Here is a 19,964-nt window from a genome sequence, read left to right on the forward strand (position 1 = left end):
CTATATACATAATCCTGCACACAGAGTATATACTATATACATAATCCCTCACACAGAGTATATACTATATACATAATCCTGTACACAGGGTATATACTATACACATAATCCAGCACACAGGGTATATACTATATATATAATCCTGCACACGGGGTATATACTATATACATAATCCTGCACACAGGGTATATACTATACACATAGTCCTGTACACAGGGTATATACTATACACATAATCCAGCACACAGGGTATATACTATACACATAGTCCTGCACACAGGGTATATACTATATACATAATCCAGCACACAGGGTATATACTATATACATAATCCTGCACACAGGGTATATACTATATACATAATCCCGCACACAGGGTATATACTATATACATAATCCTGCACACAGGGTATATACTATATACATAATCCTGCACACAGAGTATATACTATATACATAATCCAGCACACAGGGTATATACTATATACATGATCCCGCACACAGGGTATATACTATATACATGATCCTGCACACAGAGTATATACTATATATATAATCCTGCACACAGGGTATATACTATATATATAATCCTGCACACAGGGTATATACTATATACATAATCCTGCACGCAGGGTATATACTATATATATAATCCCGCACACAGGGTATATACTATATACATAATCCTGCACGCAGGGTATATACTATATACATGATCCCGCACACAGGGTATATACTATATACATGATCCTGCACACAGAGTATATACTATATATATAATCCTGCACACAGGGTATATACTATATATATAATCCTGCACACAGGGTATATACTATATATATAATCCTGCACACAGAGTATATACTATATATATAATCCTGCACACAGGGTATATACTATATATATAATCCTGCACACAGGGTATATACTATATATATAATCCTGCACACGGGGTATATACTATATATATAATCCCGCACACAGGGTATATACTATATACATAATCCTGCACGCAGGGTATATACTATATATATAATCCAGCACACAGGGTATATACTATATACATAATCCTGCACACAGAGTATATACTATATATATGATCCCGCACACAGGGTATATACTATATACATAATCCTGCACGCAGGGTATATACTATATATATAATCCAGCACACAGAGTATATACTATATACATAATCCTGCACACAGAGTATATACTATATATATAATCCTGCACGCAGGGTATATACTATATATATAATCCAGCACACAGAGTATATACTATATACATAATCCTGCACGCAGGGTATATACTATATATATAATCCAGCACACAGAGTATATACTATATACATAATCCTGCACACAGAGTATATACTATATATATAATCCTGCACGCAGGGTATATACTATATATATAATCCAGCACACAGAGTATATACTATATACATAATCCTGCACGCAGGGTATATACTATATATATAATCCTGCACACAGGGTATATACTATATACATAATCCTGCACGCAGGGTATATACTATATATATAATCCAGCACACAGAGTATATACTATATACATAATCCTGCACACAGGGTATATACTATATATATAATCCTGCACACAGGGTATATACTATATACATAATCCTGCACGCAGGGTATATACTATATATATAATCCCGCACACAGGGTATATACTATACACATAGTCCTGCACACAGGGTATATACTATATACATGATCCTGCACACAGGGTATATACTATATATATAATCCTGCACACAGGGTATATACTATATACATAATCCTGCACACAGGGTATATACTATATACATGATCCTGCACACAGGGTATATACTATATATATAATCCTGCACACAGGGTATATACTATATACATGATCCTGCACACAGGGTATATACTATATACATAATCCTGCACACAGGGTATATACTATACACATAGTCCTGCACACAGGGTATATACTATATATATAATCCTGCACACGGGGTATATACTATACACATAGTCCTGCACACAGGGTATATACTATACACATAGTCCTGCACACAGGGTATATACTATACACATAATCCTGCACACAGGGTATATACTATACACATAGTCCTGCACACAGGGTATATACTATATATATAATCCTGCACACGGGGTATATACTATACACATAGTCCTGCACACAGGGTATATACTATACACATAATCCTGCACACAGGGTATATACTATATACATGATCCTGCACACAGGGTATATACTATATACATAATCCTGTACACAGGGTATATACTATATACATAATCCTGCACACAGGGTATATACTATATACATGATCCTGCACACAGGGTATATACTATATACATGATCCTGCACACAGGGTATATACTATATACATAGTCCTGCACACAGGGTATATACTATATACATAATCCTGTACACAGGGTATATACTATATACATAATCCTGCACACAGGGTATATACTATATACATAATCCTGCACACAGGGTATATACTATATACATAATCCTGTACACAGGGTATATACTATATACATAATCCTGCACACAGGGTATATACTATACACATAATCCTGCACACAGGGTATATACTATATACATAGTCCTGCACACAGGGTATATACTATATACATGATCCTGCACACAGGATATATACTATATACATGATCCCGCACACAGGGTATATACTATATACATGATCCTGCACACAGGGTATATACTATACACATAATCCTGCACACAGGGTATATACTATATACATAATCCTGTACACAGGGTATATACTATATACATAATCCTGCACACAGGGTATATACTATATACATAATCCTGTACACAGGGTATATACTATATACATAATCCTGCACACAGGGTATATACTATATACATGATCCTGCACACAGGGTATATACTATATACATGATCCTGCACACAGGGTATATACTATACACATAATCCTGCACACAGGGTATATGCTATATACATAGTCCTGCACACAGGATATATACTATATACATGATCCCGCACACAGGGTATATACTATACACATAGTCCTGCACACAGGGTATATGCTATATACATAATCCCGCACACAGGGTATATACTATACACATAGTCCTGCACACAGGGTATATACTATATATATAATCCTGCACACAGGGTATATACTATGTACATGATCCTGCACACAGGGTATATGCTATATACATAATCCTGCACACAGGGTATATACTATACACATAATCCTGCACACAGGGTATATACTATATACATAATCCTGCACACAGGGTATATACTATACACATAATCCTGCACACAGGGTATATACTATATACATAATCCTGTACACAGGGTATATACTATACACATAATCCAGCACACAGGGTATATACTATATACATAATCCTGCACACAGGGTATATACTATACACATAATCCTGCACACAGGGTATATACTATATACATAATCCTGCACACAGGGTATATACTATACACATAATCCTGTACACAGGGTATATACTATATACATAATCCTGCACACAGGGTATATACTATATACATAATCCTGTACACAGGGTATATACTATACACATAGTCCTGTACACAGGGTATATACTATACACATAATCCTGCACACAGGGTATATACTATATACATAATCCTGCACACAGGGTATATACTATATATATAATCCTGCACACAGGGTATATACTATACACATAATCCTGCACACAGGGTATATACTATATCCATGATCCTGCACACAGGGTATATACTATACACATAATCCTGCACACAGGGTATATACTATACACATAATCCTGCACACAGGGTATATACTGTATACATAATCCTGTACACAGGGTATATACTATACACATAGTCCTGTACACAGGGTATATACTATACACATAATCCTGTACACAGGGTATATACTATACTGTATACATAATCCTTTACACAGGGTATATACTATATACATAATCCTGTACACAGGGTATATACTATACTGTATACATAATCCTGTACACAGGGTATATACTATACACATAGTCCTGTACACAGGGTATATACTATACACATAATCCTGTACACAGGGTATATACTATACTGTATACATAATCCTTTACACAGGGTATATACTATACACATAATCCTGTACACAGGGTATATACTATACTGTATACATAATCCTGCACACAGGATATATACTATATACATAATCCTGCACACAGGGTATATACTATACACATAATCCTGCACACAGGGTATATACTATATACATAATCCTGCACACAGGGTATATACTATACACATAATCCTGCACACAGGGTATATACTATATACATAATCCTGTACACAGGGTATATACTATACTGTATACATAATCCTTTACACAGGGTATATACTATACACATAGTCCTGCACACAGGGTATATACTATACACATAATCCTGCACACAGGGTATATACTATACACATAGTCCTGCACACAGGGTATATACTATACACATAATCCAGCACACAGGGTATATACTATATACATAATCTCGCACACAGGGTGTATACTATATACATAATCCCGCACACAGGGTATATACTATACACATAGTCCTGCACACAGGGTATATACTACAGTGGGGTAATAAGTATTTGACCCCTTGCTGTTTTTGTAAGTTTTCCCACTGAACAGTCTATAATTTTAAGGTCAGGTTAATTTTAACATTGAGAGATAGAATATCGAAAAAAAAATCAAGAAAATCACATTGTATAAATTAGATAAATGTATTTGCATTTTGCAGTGAGAAATAAGTATTTGATCCCTCTGGCAAACAACACTTAGTCTTTGGTGGTAAAACCCTTGTTGGCAGCTCAGCAGTCAGACGTTGTTTGTAGCTGATGATGAGGGTTGTGCACATGTCAGGAGGAGTTTTGGTCCACTCCTCTTTGCAGATCATCTCTAAATCATTAAGATTTTGAGGCTGTTTCTTGGCAACTCGGAGCTTCAACTCCCTCCATAAATTTTCTATGGGATTAAGGTCTGGAGACTGGCTAGGCCACTCCATGACCTTACTGTACTTCTTTTTGAGCCACTCCTTTGTTGCCTTGGCTGTATGTTTTGGTTTATTGTCTTGCTGGAAGACCCAGCCACGACCCATCTTCAATGCTCTTACTGAGGGAAGGAGGTTGTTGGCCAAAATCTCGCGATACATGACCCCATCCATCTTCCCTTCAGTACTGTGCAGTCATGTCTCCTTTGCAGAAAAGCACCCCCAAAGTATGATGTTTCCCCCACCATGCTTCACGCTTGGGACGATGTTCTTAGGGTTGTACTCCTTCTTCTTCCTCCAAACATGGCGAGTTGAGTTAATGCCAAAGAGCTCAATTTTTGTCTCATCTGACCACAGCACCTTCTCCCAATAACTCACAGAATCATCCAGGTGGTCATTGGCAAACTTCAGACGGGCCGGCACATGTGCCTTCTGGAGCCGGGGGACCTTGCGGGCACTGCAGGATTTTAAACCTTTAAGGCGTAATGTGTTACCAATGGTTTTCTTGGTGACTGTGGTCCCAGCTGCCTTGAGATCATTAACAAGTTCCCCCTATGGAGTTTTAGGCTGATCTCTCACCTTCCTCATGATCAAGGATACCCCACGAGGTGAGATTTTGCATGGTGCCCCAGATTGATATCGATTGACAGTCATTTTGTATTTCTTCCATTTTCTTACTATTGCACCAACAGTTGTCTCCTTCTCACCCAGCGTCTTACTTATGGTTTTGTATCCCATTCCAGCTTTGTGCAGGTCTATGATCTTGTCCCTGACATCCTTAGACAGCTCTTTGGTCTTGCCCATGTTGTAGAGGTTAGAGCCTGACTGATTAATGGAGTCTGTGGACAGGAGTCTTTTATACAGGTGACTATGTAAGACAGCTGTCTATAATGCAGGTAGTTGATTAGGAGCGTCTAACTGGTCTGTAGGAGCCAGAACTCATAATGGTTTGTAGGGGATCAAATACTTATTTCTCACTGCAAAATGCAAATAAATTTATCTAATTTATACAATGTGATTTTCTTGATTTTTTTTTGGATATTCTATCTCTCAATGTTAAAATTAACCCACCCTTAAAATTATAGACTGTTCCTGTCTTTGTCAGTGGGCAAACTTACAAAACCAGCAAGGAATCAAATACTTCTTTCCTTCACTGTATATACATAATCCTTCACCAAGACTTCTGAGCTTTATTCCTCACCATCGCTTGCTGTCAGCAGATCAGAACATTCTGAAATTCTGCCATAACCCAAAGCTTCAAGTTCTCACTATTACAGCTTTGTTACAATGTATTAGTGTAGAAAACTGTGAGATGAGCACAATTCTCCATAATGTGTTACAATGTATCAGTGCTGGACTCCAGGCTGTTCTCTCACAGATTGTCTGGACTGAGACTGTGTAACAAACCCTCAGCTGTGCGAGCAGGACTCCACATGATATAACCCGGCTCTGGGACAATGTCCGCCCTGATTTAACCCTCTGACACCCGGCGCTGGAGTTTCCGGTGTCGATGCTGCACACGTCTTGCTTCTTTAGGAAACTCGGATTTCCGGTGTTAAATATCTTGGGAAGTTTGTGTCCTTCCTGGAAGTCAAGAAATCTTCTTCTTCTCGGTCCAGGTCCTGTATAGAGGTCACTGTATATACGGGGGGACGCTGAGATGTTGTGTCTTGTGCCCATACAGGAAGATCAGGATCCGGCACAGGGGTCTGTACAATCACCCAGCGCAGGGGTCTGTACAATCACCCAGCACAGGGGTCTGTACAATCACCCAGCACAGGAGTCTGTACAATCACCCAGCACAGGGGTCTGTACAATCACCCAGCACAGGAGTCTGTACAATCACCCAGCACAGGGGTCTGTACAATCACCCAGCACAGGGGTCTGTACAATCACCCAGCACAGGGGTCTGTACAATCACCCAGCACAGGGGTCTGTACAATCACCCAGCGCAGGGGTCTGTACAATCACCCAGCGCAGGGGTCTGTACAATCACCCAGCACAGGGGTCTGTACAATCACCCAGCACAGGAGTCTGTACAATCACCCAGCACAGGGGTCTGTACAATCACCCAGCACAGGGGTCTGTACAATCACCCAGCGCAGGGGTCTGTACAATCACCCAGCGCAGGGGTCTGTACAATCACCCGGCACAGGGGTCTGTACAATCACCCAGCACAGGGGTCTGTACAATCACCCAGCGCAGGGGTCTGTACAATCACCCAGCACAGGGGTCTGTACAATCACCCAGCGCAGGGGTCTGTACAATCACCCAGCACAGGGGTCTGTACAATCACCCGGCACAGGGGTCTGTACAATCACCCAGCACAGGGGTCTGTACAATCACCCAGCGCAGGGGTCTGTACAATCACCCAGCACAGGGGTCTGTACAATCACCCGGCGCAGGGGTCTGTACAATCATCCGGCACAGGGATCTGTACAATCACCCAGCACAGGGGTCTGTACAATCATCCGGCACAGGGGTCTGTACAATCATCCGGCACAGGGGTCTGTACAATCAATCAGAGCAGGGGTCTGTACAATCACCCAGCGCAGGGGTCTGTACAATCACCCAGCGCAGGGGTCTGTACAATCACCCAGCACAGGGGTCTGTACAATCAGCCAGCTCAGGGGTCTATACAATCACCCAGAGCAGGGGTCTGTACAATCATCCAGCACAGGGGTCTGTACAATCACCCAGCGCAGGGGTCTGTACAATCACCCAGCGCAGGGGTCTGTACAATCACCCAGCACAGGGGTCTGTACAATCACCCAGCACAGGAGTCTGTACAATCACCCAGCACAGGGGTCTGTACAATCACCCAGCACAGGGGTCTGTACAATCACCCAGCACAGGAGTCTGTACAATCACCCAGCACAGGGGTCTGTACAATCACCCAGCACAGGGGTCTGTACAATCACCCAGCACAGGGGTCTGTACAATCACCCAGCGCAGGGGTCTGTACAATCACCCGGCACAGGGGTCTGTACAATCACCCAGCGCAGGGGTCTGTACAATCACCCAGCGCAGGGGTCTGTACAATCACCCAGCACAGGGGTCTGTACAATCACCCAGCGCAGGGGTCTGTACAATCACCCAGCACAGGGGTCTGTACAATCACCCGGCACAGGGGTCTGTACAATCACCCAGCACAGGGGTCTGTACAATCACCCAGCGCAGGGGTCTGTACAATCACCCAGCACAGGGGTCTGTACAATCACCCGGCGCAGGGGTCTGTACAATCATCCGGCACAGGGATCTGTACAATCACCCAGCACAGGGGTCTGTACAATCATCCGGCACAGGGGTCTGTACAATCATCCGGCACAGGGGTCTGTACAATCAATCAGAGCAGGGGTCTGTACAATCACCCAGCGCAGGGGTCTGTACAATCACCCAGCGCAGGGGTCTGTACAATCACCCAGCACAGGGGTCTGTACAATCAGCCAGCTCAGGGGTCTATACAATCACCCAGAGCAGGGGTCTGTACAATCATCCAGCGCAGGGGTCTGTACAATCACCCAGCACAGGGGTCTGTACAATCACCCTGATCACTGGTGTCCTCCAGTCACTCTCTAACCTGCCGCCCACTGTGCCAACTAAAGATGGCAGCCGAGATACCACATCACCAAAATTCACTACTGACCACCATCTCATCACAGTCACCATCATTTATCATCATTGCTCACAGCCAGTCACCGCCATTTCCATTCAGCATCATTTAGTACCAGTCACCACCAGTCACCATCATTCACCACCAGTCACCATTATTCACCACCAGTCACCATTATTCACCACCAGTCACCTCCATTCACCACCAGTCACTACCATTCACCACCAGTCACCATCATTCACCACCAGTCACCATAATTCACCACCAATCACCATTATTTACCACCAGTCACCATCATTCACCACCAGTCACCACTAGTCACCATCATTCACCACCAGTCACTGCCATTCACCACCAGTCACTACGATTCACCACCAGTCACCATTATTCACTACTAGTCACTACCATTAACCACCAGTTACCATCATTCACCACCAGTCACTACGATTTACCACCAGTCACCATCATTCACCACCAGTCACCATCATTCACCACCAGTCACCATCATTCACCACTAGTCACTCACTACCAGTCACAATAATTCACCACCAGTCACTATGATTCACCACCAGTCACCATCAGTCACTACGATTCACCACCAGTCACCGTCATTCACCACCATTCACCGTCATTCACCACCATTCACCTCCAGTCACCACCATTCACCACCAGTCACCACCAGTCACTACCAGTCACCATCATTGACCACCAGGCACCATTATTCACCACCAGTCACCGTCATTCACCACCATTCACCGTCATTCACCACCATTCACCGTCATTCACCACCATTCACCACCATTCACCACCAGTCACCATCATTCACCACCAGTCACCATTATTCACCACCAGTCACCTCCATTCACCACCAGTCACCTCCATTCACCACCAGTCACTACCATTCACCACCAGTCACCATTATTCACTACTAGTCACTACCATTAACCACCAGTTACCATCATTCACCACCAGTCACCATCATTCACCACTAGTCACTCACTACCAGTCACAATAATTCACCACCAGTCACTACGATTCACCACCAGTCACCGTCATTCACCACCATTCACCGTCATTCACCACCATTCACCTCCAGTCACCACCATTCACCACCAGTCACCATCATTCACCACCAGTCACTACCAGTCACCATCATTGACCACCAGTCACCATTATTCACCACCAGTCACCGTCATTCACCACCATTCACCGTCATTCACCACCATTCACCATCATTCACCGCCAGTCACCACCATTCACCGCCAGTCACCACCATTCACCACCAGTCACTACCAGTCACCATCATTCACCACCAGTCACTACCATTCACCACCAGTCACCATCATTCACCACCAGTCACCATCATGCACCACCAGTCACTACCATTCACCTCCAGTCACTACCCTTCACCACCAGTCACTACCAGTCACCATCATTCACCACCAGTCACTACCATTCACCACCAGTCACCATCATTCACCACCAGTCACCATCATTCACCACCAGTCACTGCCAATCACCACCAGTCACCATCATTCACCACCAGTCACTACCATTCACCACCAGTCACTACCATTCACCACCAGTCACCATTATTCACCACCATTCACCGTCATTCACCACCATTCACCGTCATTCACCACCAGTCACCACCATTCACCACCATTCACCACCAGTCACCATCATTCACCACCAGTTACTACCATTCACCACCAGTCACCATCATTCACCACCAGTCACCATCATGCACCACCAGTCACCATCATGCACCACCAGTCACTACAATTCACCTCCAGTCACCACCATTCACCACCAGTCACCATCATTCACCACCAGTCACCATCATTCACCACCAGTCACTACCAATCACCACCAGTCACAATCATTCACCACCAGTCACTGCCATTCACCACCAGTCAATACCATTCACCACCAGTCACCATCATTCACTACCAGTCACCAGCATTCACCACCAATCACCATCATTCACCACTAGTCACTCACTACCAGTCACCATCATTCACCACCAGTCACTACCAATCACAATCATTCACCACCAGTCACTGCCATTCACCACCAGTCACTACCATTCACCACCAGTCACCATCATTCACTACCAGTCACCAGCATTCACCACCAATCACCATTATTCACCACTAGTCACCATCATTCACCACTAGTCACTACCATTCACCACCAGTCACCATCATTCACCACCAATCACTACCATTCACTACCAGTCACCATCAGTCACTACCATTCATTACCATTTCTGTTCAGCATCATTGACTACCATTCATCATCAGTCACCATCATTCACCACCATTCACCACCAGTTACTATGATTCACCATCAATCACTACCATTAACTATAAATCTCCCACAGTTACTATCATTTATTATCATTGCTCACTGCCAGTCACCATTTCCATTCACCATCATTCACCACCAGTCACCATCATTCACCACCAGTCACTACCATTCACCACCAGTCACCATCATTCACCACCAGTCACTACCATTCACCATCATTCACCACCAGTCACCATCATTCACCACCAGTCACTACCATTCACCACCAGTCACCATCATTCACCACCAGTCACTACCATTCACCACCAGTCACCATCATCCACCACCAGTCACCATCATTCACCACCAGTCACCACCATTCACCACCAGTCACTACCATTTACCACCAGTCACCACCAGTTACTACCATTCACCACCAGTCACTACCATTCACCACCAGTCCCCACCATTCACCACCAGTCACCACCATTCACCTCCAGTCACCATCATTCACCACCAGTCGCTACCCTTCACCATCAGTCACTACCATTCACCATCATTCACCACCAGTCACCATCATTCACCACCAGTCACTACCATTCACCACCAGTCACCATCATTCACCACCAGTCACTACCATTCACCACCAGTCACCAGCATCCACCACCAGTCACCATCATTCACCACCAGTCACCACCATTCACCACCAGTCACCACCAGTTACTACCATTCACCACCAGTCACTACCATTCACCACCAGTCCCCACCATTCACCACCAGTCACCACCATTCACCTCCAGTCACCATCATTCACCGCCAGTCGCTACCCTTCACCATCAGTCACTACCATTCACCATCAGTCACTACCATTCACCACCATTCACCACCAGTCACTACCATTCACCACCAGTCACTACCATTCACCACCATTCACCACCATTCACCTCCAGTCACCACCATTCACCACCAGTCACCACCATTCACCTCCAGTCACCACCATTCACCACCAGTCACTACCATTCACCACCAGTCACCATCATTCACCACCAGTCACTACCATTCACCACCAGTCACCACCATTCACCTCCAGTCACCACCATTCACCACCAGTCACCACCATTCACTACCATTCACCACCATTCACCACCATTCACCTCCAGTCACCATCATTCACCTCCAGTCACCACCATTCACCTTCAGTCACCACCATTCACCACCAGTCACCACCATTCACCACCAGTCACCACCAGTCACCACCATTCACCTTCAGTCACCTCCAGTCACCACCAGTCACCTCCAGTCACCACCAGTCACCTCCAGTCACCACCATTCACCTTCAGTCACCACCATTCACCTCCAGTCACCACCATTCACCTTCAGTCACACCCATTCACCACCAGTCACCACCATTCACCACCATTCACCTCCAGTCACCACCAGTCGCCACCAATCACCACCATTCACCACCAGTCACCACCATTCACCTCCAGTCACCACCATTCACCACCAGTCACTACCATTCACCACCAGTCACCATCATTCACCACCAGTCACTACCATTCACCACCAGTCACCACCATTCACCTCCAGTCACCACCATTCACCACCAGTCACCACCATTCACTACCATTCACCAACATTCACCACCATTCACCTCCAGTCACCATCATTCACCTCCAGTCACCACCATTCACCTTCAGTCACCACCATTCACCACCATTCACCACCAGTCACCACCATTCACCTTCAGTCACCTCCAGTCACCACCAGTCACCTCCAGTCACCACCAGTCACCTCCAGTCACCACCATTCACCTTCAGTCACCACCATTCACCTCCAGTCACCACCATTCACCTTCAGTCACACCCATTCACCACCAGTCACCACCATTCACCACCATTCACCTCCAGTCACCACCAGTCGCCACCAATCACCACCATTCACCTCCAGTCACCCCCATTCACCATCTTTAAGTACCAGTCACCATCATTCACCACCAGTCACCACCATTCACCATCATTAAGTACCATTCACCATCATTCAGTACCATTCACCACCATTCAGTACCATATACTGCCATTTCCACCAGGACTTGGAGGAGACCTTGCTAACTTGGCTGTGATTGTCCTGCTCTTGTTGAACCCTTGTAGGAGGAAGCAGCCATGTCAATGGAGAGTAGTAGAAAAGGAGAAGGATGAGGTCTGAGGATTTCAGATGAAGCCTCCCCTTCTGCGCTCTGCAGGGAACTCTACAGTGAATTTCCCCAATCTCTTTACTGATAAAGCATTACTGGAAGCTGAATGTGATGACACCAGAGAATATAGCGGCAGGAGCACTCTCACACTCAGCGACGCCACCCAGCACCCACACAATTGTGTAACACTATATAGTATTTCTGCATTCTCCACCAGCATTTCTTTTAGTCATCCACATGCGCCCAACCCCATATAAGAGGGTCTGATGTTTACACGCCCCCAGTTCATGTAGGACATGATCTCCGGACAGGTCATCTTTCCTTTATTGGCCGCTGGAAGTAAGGAGGGAGCATTCAGCGAGCCCAGGTGATGATGGAGCAGACCAGCGCAAAGGGGCGCACATCAGACTCTGCTGTGGACTATAGGGCACTTTGTTTTTATTCCCTTGAATCCCATTGTCCAAGCTCACCCCAATAATTCTCAATGTCCAGGGAACAATAACGAGCAGAGCGCACCAAGCATTACCTGGAATAGAGGTCCTGCCACCATCCGGGACAGTAACTTCTTAAAAGAGACCTTAGGTATGGTGCATGCTGCCACCCTCTGACTTGGACATGAAATAGAAAGTAAAGGGTTTAAGGATTTTAAGATGCATGTCCTGTAATCGGTGGATGATAGAGACTTCCCGCTGGTGCTGACATTGTCCACTTATGTTTTTCAGGTCGCTAACAGAGAACAAGACCTCCAGGATGCAGACCATTAAGTGCGTGGTAGTTGGCGATGGAGCTGTCGGGAAGACCTGCCTTCTCATCTGCTACACAACCAATGCCTTCCCCAAGGAGTACATCCCCACCGTCTTTGACAACTACAGCGCTCAATGTACCTTGGATGGAAGAACTGTTAGCCTAAATCTGTGGGACACGGCAGGGCAAGAGGAATATGACCGGCTAAGGACACTCTCCTACCCCCAGACTAACGTCTTCATCATCTGCTTCTCTATTGCTAGTCCCTCATCCTACGAGAATGTCAAACACAAATGGTATCCAGAAGTGGGCCACCACTGTCCCAATGTGCCGATCCTTCTGGTGGGAACCAAAAAAGATCTCAGGACCAACCAAGATGTCATCAAAAAGTTGAAGGAGCAGAACCAGGTGCCAATCACCTACCAACAAGGGGTCAGCTTGTCAAAGCATATTCATGCCGTGAAATACATGGAATGCTCAGCCCTTAACCAAGAAGGCATCAAAGAAGTTTTCGGTGAGTCTGTGAGAGCCGTCCTCAACCCAAACCCAATCAAGAAGAAGAGCCCGTGCTTCATACTGTGACTACACAGACTTTGGTTTACTGAGTGACTCCCTCTGAAGACCACTCATATGATGTCGCAATACTGTGAGTCTAAATGCACGTCTGTCATTGGAGACCACCATGAGGACCTCTGATGGTGCAGAACATAGGATTTTTGTGTCTTTGAATCTTTCCTCTGCTTGAGCGTCAGTTGAGCTTTTTTTATTTGCTTATTTTGAGTCCGTATGGCTACGAAGAACCAAAATAGTTCTGTCCTGGGACAAGCACAACAGTAATTCAACTTCATACTCATCATTTTGATGGTATGTCAGCAGAAACATAGGTCTCCTTTCAGATGAAGGGTCAACCTCTGTAGTCTACATGCTGAACCCTCAGGATCTACATGGCCTACCGCCTACTTGGATTTTGAAGGACCTATCAATATCCGTTCCTTCACCTTCCTAAGACCTTAAAATATGGTGGACTCATGTCTAAACAACAACCTGAGACCATTCAAGACGACAATGAGATTCTGCAAATGAAGATTTCATCCTCCTCCATCGTATAGCAGATTAGACCGGAGACAAACTCATTAATCGGTGGTCAACGGTGGACAGAAACTTAAAATTAGGTAAAGGAGGATGTTTCTAAGGGTTGCAGTACACATTAGTCTGAGTTGGATGAAAAAGGACAATATGAACCATCAAACATTTGCATGTGTTACCCTGTTCTCATCTGGAAAGAAGTCGGCCATGTTTGCAATTTTCACTTGATAATCTGAAATCCATGAGCGATCTTTCCATGTAAGAAGGTCCTCAGAAAGTTTATTCATCTTTCCTCCTGAGTCACTGAACACGACACGAATATCCAGGCTGTAGGACTCTAAGGGCCAATTTCAATATAATTGTGTATGGTTTTTATGGAAACAACCACGAGATAATCATTCGTAAGATAGTTGTGCAGCCATCAGGCCACTTCTATCCAATGTGTGTGACCATTCATGGTCAACGGCCACAGAAGAAGAAGGACGTCACCCTCCATGTATCTGAGATTTTTTCACACATTCGAGCCCTACGAGCGATGATCTCATGATCTGCAGTCAATCATCACACTGGATATCTACGGGGGTTGGTTGGGTTTCTAAGTACTAAGGACCTGCAAAGTGTGAGCACCCCCATTAGGCCAGATATTATATGTGAGGAGTGATATCAGAATGATTGATTGATATTTGTGCTCCCGAAATTGGTGTGGACTGTACGTGACCCAAAAAATTATAGTGGTCACCAGGCTGGAGTGAGAAGGTTATGGGTGACCTGTTGATGACATGATGTGGTCAGCGCTGTGGACATATCTTGTATCCACATGACCGTGATGTGACGTCCTAGAGATGTGAACGTCGTCAACATACCCTGAGTCCTTAGTACAGAAATCCCACCCTCCCCTTATTATATTATTAATGAACCCCTTTTATTGGCTGGTGGAGTGGTCAGAACTTCTGGAGCCCATGTTTCCCGTGCAGGTAACTGGTGGTGGGGGGTCCCTCCTGCCCATCAGCCCCCGCTCTGTATACATTACGCTGTGCACGGCTCATTATATTATTATATTTACTTCTCCGCTGAATTATCTGTTATTTCTACTGCTTTTTTTAATTGAATAAAGGTAAATGAAGCGTCGCGGCTCGTATGTCATTCACTGCTTCCCTCCTGGATCCTGATAGGCCAGATATAAACTGCAACCTCGTCTATTCCAGAACAGGAAGGGCGACTACGAGAACATCACCAGCTATGGATGCTCCGCGACCTGGCGACAGGAACCATTAATAATCCTCTCAGTGAAATCAGCGGCACTGCGGGGGCGGGGTGTTGTTAGACCTAATAATCCTCCAAGTGAAATCAGCGGCTCTGTGGGGGCGGGGTGGTGTTAGACCTAATAATCTTCTCAGTAAAATCAGCGGCTCTGCAGGGACGGGGTGTTGTTAGACCTAATAATCCTCCCAGTGAAATCAGCGGCTCTGTGGGGGCGGGGTGGTGTTAGACCTAATAATCCTCCCAGTGAAATCAGCGGCTCTGTGGGGGCGGGGTGGTGTTAGACCTAATAATCCTCCCAGTGAAATCAGCGGCTCTGTGGGGGCGGGGTGTTGTTAGACCTAATAATCCTCCCAGTGAAATCAGCGGCTCTGTGGGGGCGGGGTTGTGTTAGACCTAATAATCCTCCCAGTGAAATCAGCGGCTCTGCGGGGGCGGGGTGTTGTTAGACCTAATAATCCTCCAAGTGAAATCAGCGGCTCTGTGGGGGCGGGGTGTTGTTAGACCTAATAATCCTCCCAGTGAAATCAGCGGCTCTGTGGGGGCGGGGTGGTGTTAGACCTAATAATCCTCCCAGTGAAATCAGCGGCTCTGCGGGGGCGGGGTGTTGTTAGACCTAATAATCCTCTCAGTGAAATCAGCGGCTCTGCAGGGACGGGGTGTTGTTAGACCTAATAATCCTCCCAGTGAAATCAGCGGCTCTGCAGGGACGGGGTGTTGTTAGACCTAATAATCCTCCCAGTGAAATCAGCGGCTCTGTGGGGGCGGGGTGGTGTTAGACCTAATAATCCTCCCAGTGAAATCAGCGGCTCTGTGGGGGCGGGGTGTTGTTAGACCTAATAATCCTCTCAGTGAAATCAGCGGCTCTGCGGGGGCGGGGTGTTGTTAGACCTAATAATCCTCCCAGTGAAATCAGCGGTTCTGCGGGGGCGGGGTGGTGTTAGACCTAATAATCCTCCCAGTGGAATCAGCGGCTCTGTGGGGGCGGGGTGTTGTTAGACCTAATAATCCTCCCAGTGGAATCAGCGGCTCTGCGGGGGCGGGGTGTTGTTAGACCTAATAATCCTCCCAGTGGAATCAGCGGCTCTGTGGGGGCGGGGTGTTGTTAGACCTAATAATCCTCCCAGTGAAATCAGCGGTTCTGCGGGGGCGGGGTGTTGTTAGACCTCCCCTGAAGTGCTGCACATTAATAGAGGAAAGCTTAAAGGGGTTGTCCAGTCCAAACCGATAAGTCTGCAGTCCCTTTGTGTGACTGCAGACTTATGAATCCCCCCAGAGCAGGCACTGTGCGCAGTGGGATTCGCCGCTTTCAGACCCGGGAATGGAGGGTATGTATATGTGTTATACACACTGCCAGCCAGGGGGCGCAGCCTCGCTTTCTATACACTTTGATGGAGCGAGGCCACGCCCTCCAGTTGGCCACGCCCACTAGTCGACCACGCCCACTAGATGGCCGCATTACTGGACAGGGCGCGGCCTCTGCTCTATACAAGTGTATGGAACGAGGCAGCGCCGACTGGCCGGGAGAATGTATAACTCATACCGCTGAAACCAGAAGTTTCCATCCACTATATATAAAGACACATCTGGATGTTTTTCTCAATATCTGACATGAAATCAGAATAAACCTTTCCCGTTTTAGGACACTTAGGATTTTACCATAATGTTTAATATTTGCCAAATGCCGGAATAATGAGAGAGAGAGAATGGTTTCAGACATTTTTATTACTTACTCCAAAGTCAGAAGTTTCCATCCATCTCATTAGTATTTGGTACCATTGCCCTTACACTGAATGACTTGGGTCAAACGTTTGGGATCTCCGTCCACAGCTTCTCACAATAGTTGGTGGGAATTTGGGCCGATTCCTCCTGACAGAACTGGTGTCACTGATCCAGGTCTGTAGGTCGCTTTGCTCGGCGCTCGCAGCCTTTTCAGCTTTGTCCATAAATCTCCAATAGGATTGAGATCAGGGCTTTGTGATGGCCACTCCATAACATTGACTTTGTTATCCTTAAGCCACTTTGTTACCATTTTGACAGTATGCTTCGGATCATTGTCCATTTGGAAGACCCATTTCTGCCCAAGCTTTAACTTCTTGGCCGATGTCTTGAGATGTTGCTTCAGTATTGCCACATAATCTTCTTTTCTTATGATGCCATCTATTTTGTGAAGTGCACCAGTCCCTCCTGCAGCAAAACAACCCTCCCACAACATGATGCTGCCACCCCCGTGTTTCACAGTTGGGATGGTGTTCTTAGGCTTCCAAGCTTCTCCCTTTTTCCTCCAAACGTAACGATGGTCATTATGCCAAAAGTTCAATTTTAGTTTCATCAGACCACAGGACATGTCTCCAAAAATTAAGGTCTTTGTTCCTGTGTGCATTTGCAAACATGAATCTGGCTTTTTTATATTTCTTTTGGAGTAATGGCTTCTTCCTGGCACTGTGGCCTTTCGGCCCTTGTTGATACAGTGCTTGTTTCATTGTGGATATTGACACAATCTTACCAGCTTCCACCATCATCTTCACAAGATCTTTTGCTTTTGTCCTTGGGTTGATATGCACATGTCGGATCAAAGCACGTTCATCTCTGGGACACAGAACCCGTCTCCTTACTGAGCGGTATGATGGCTGGACATTCCCATCTTGTTTGTACTTGCGTATAATTGTTTGTATAGATGAATGAGGCACCTTCAGGTATCTTGAAATTGTACCCAAGGATGAGCCAGACTTGTGCAAGTCCACAATTCTCTTCCTGATATCTTGGCTGATTTCTTTAGACTTTCCTATGATGCTACACAAAGAAGCAGTGTGTTTCCGGTGTGCATCAAAATACATCCACAGGTGTGTCTCTAATTAACTCAGATGTTGCCAAAAAAACTATCGGAAGCTTCCAAACACATGACATCATCATATGGGCAGCCCAGAATTGTTTAAAGGCATAGTACTCTTATTGTATGTAAACGTTTAACTTTTTAAAAATGCCATAAAACCTTCTCTCTCTCTCATTATTCCGGCATTTGGCAAATATTAAACATTATGGTATAATCCTAATTGTCCTAAAACGGGAAAGGTTTATTCTGATTTCATGTCAGATATTGAGAAAACCTGCAGATGTGTCTTTATATACAGTGGATGGAAACTTCTGGTTTCAACTGTATATACCCTCCGTTCCCAGTGCAGACTTATCGGTTTGGACCGGACAACCCCTTAATTCCTCCAATAACTCCAGGGTGTGAACAGTGAATGGAATAAAGCTGAGCCTTTGTTTTCAAAAATAGCTTCTGCAGCGGCTGAGGTGTATTATGAGGTTCTGCAGCAGCTGAGGTGTATTATGAGGTTCTGCAGCAGTTGAGGTGTATTATGAGGTTCTGCAGCAGCTGAGGTGTATTATGAGGTTCTGTAGCAGCTGAGGTGTATTATGAGGTTCTGCAGCGGCTGAGGTGTATTATGAGGTTCTGCAGCAGCTGAGGTGTGTTATGAGGTTCTGCAGCAGTTGAGGTGTATTATGAGGTTCTGCAGCAGTTGAGGTGTATTATGAGGTTCTGCAGCAGTTGAGGTGTATTATGAGGTTCTGCAGCAGTTGAGGTGTATTATGAGGTTCTGCAGCAGCTGAGGTGTATTGTGAGGTTCTGCAGCGGCTGAGGTGTATTATGAGGTTCTGCAGCAGCTGAGGTGTATTATGAGGTTCT

General features: G+C 45.3%; 1 protein-coding gene across 7 annotated transcripts in view; it reads left to right on the forward strand.

Annotated features, from left to right (window-relative positions):
* The window catches only part of RHOG (ras homolog family member G), a 145,744-nt gene extending 129,603 nt beyond the window's left edge, over positions 1 to 16,141 (forward strand). For 6 of the 7 annotated variants that reach the window (XM_073661107.1, XM_073661101.1, XM_073661104.1 and 3 more), the window contains exon 2: positions 13,906 to 16,141. In XM_073661107.1, the coding sequence (XP_073517208.1) occupies positions 13,934 to 14,509 (576 nt within the window). In that variant the 5' untranslated portion in view covers positions 13,906 to 13,933 and the 3' untranslated portion in view covers positions 14,510 to 16,141. Of the gene's footprint in view, positions 1 to 6,621; positions 6,704 to 13,905 lie in introns of those variants that run through there. The other variant, XM_073661106.1, reaches the window with a different exon arrangement.
* The last annotated feature ends 3,823 nt before the right edge of the window (positions 16,142 to 19,964 follow it).

Source organism: Phyllobates terribilis, unplaced genomic scaffold (assembly GCF_046119375.1).
Source record: "Phyllobates terribilis strain yellow unplaced genomic scaffold, ASM4611937v1 Scaffold_2__4_contigs__length_985480577, whole genome shotgun sequence".
NCBI classification, from domain to species: domain Eukaryota; kingdom Metazoa; phylum Chordata; class Amphibia; order Anura; family Dendrobatidae; genus Phyllobates; species Phyllobates terribilis.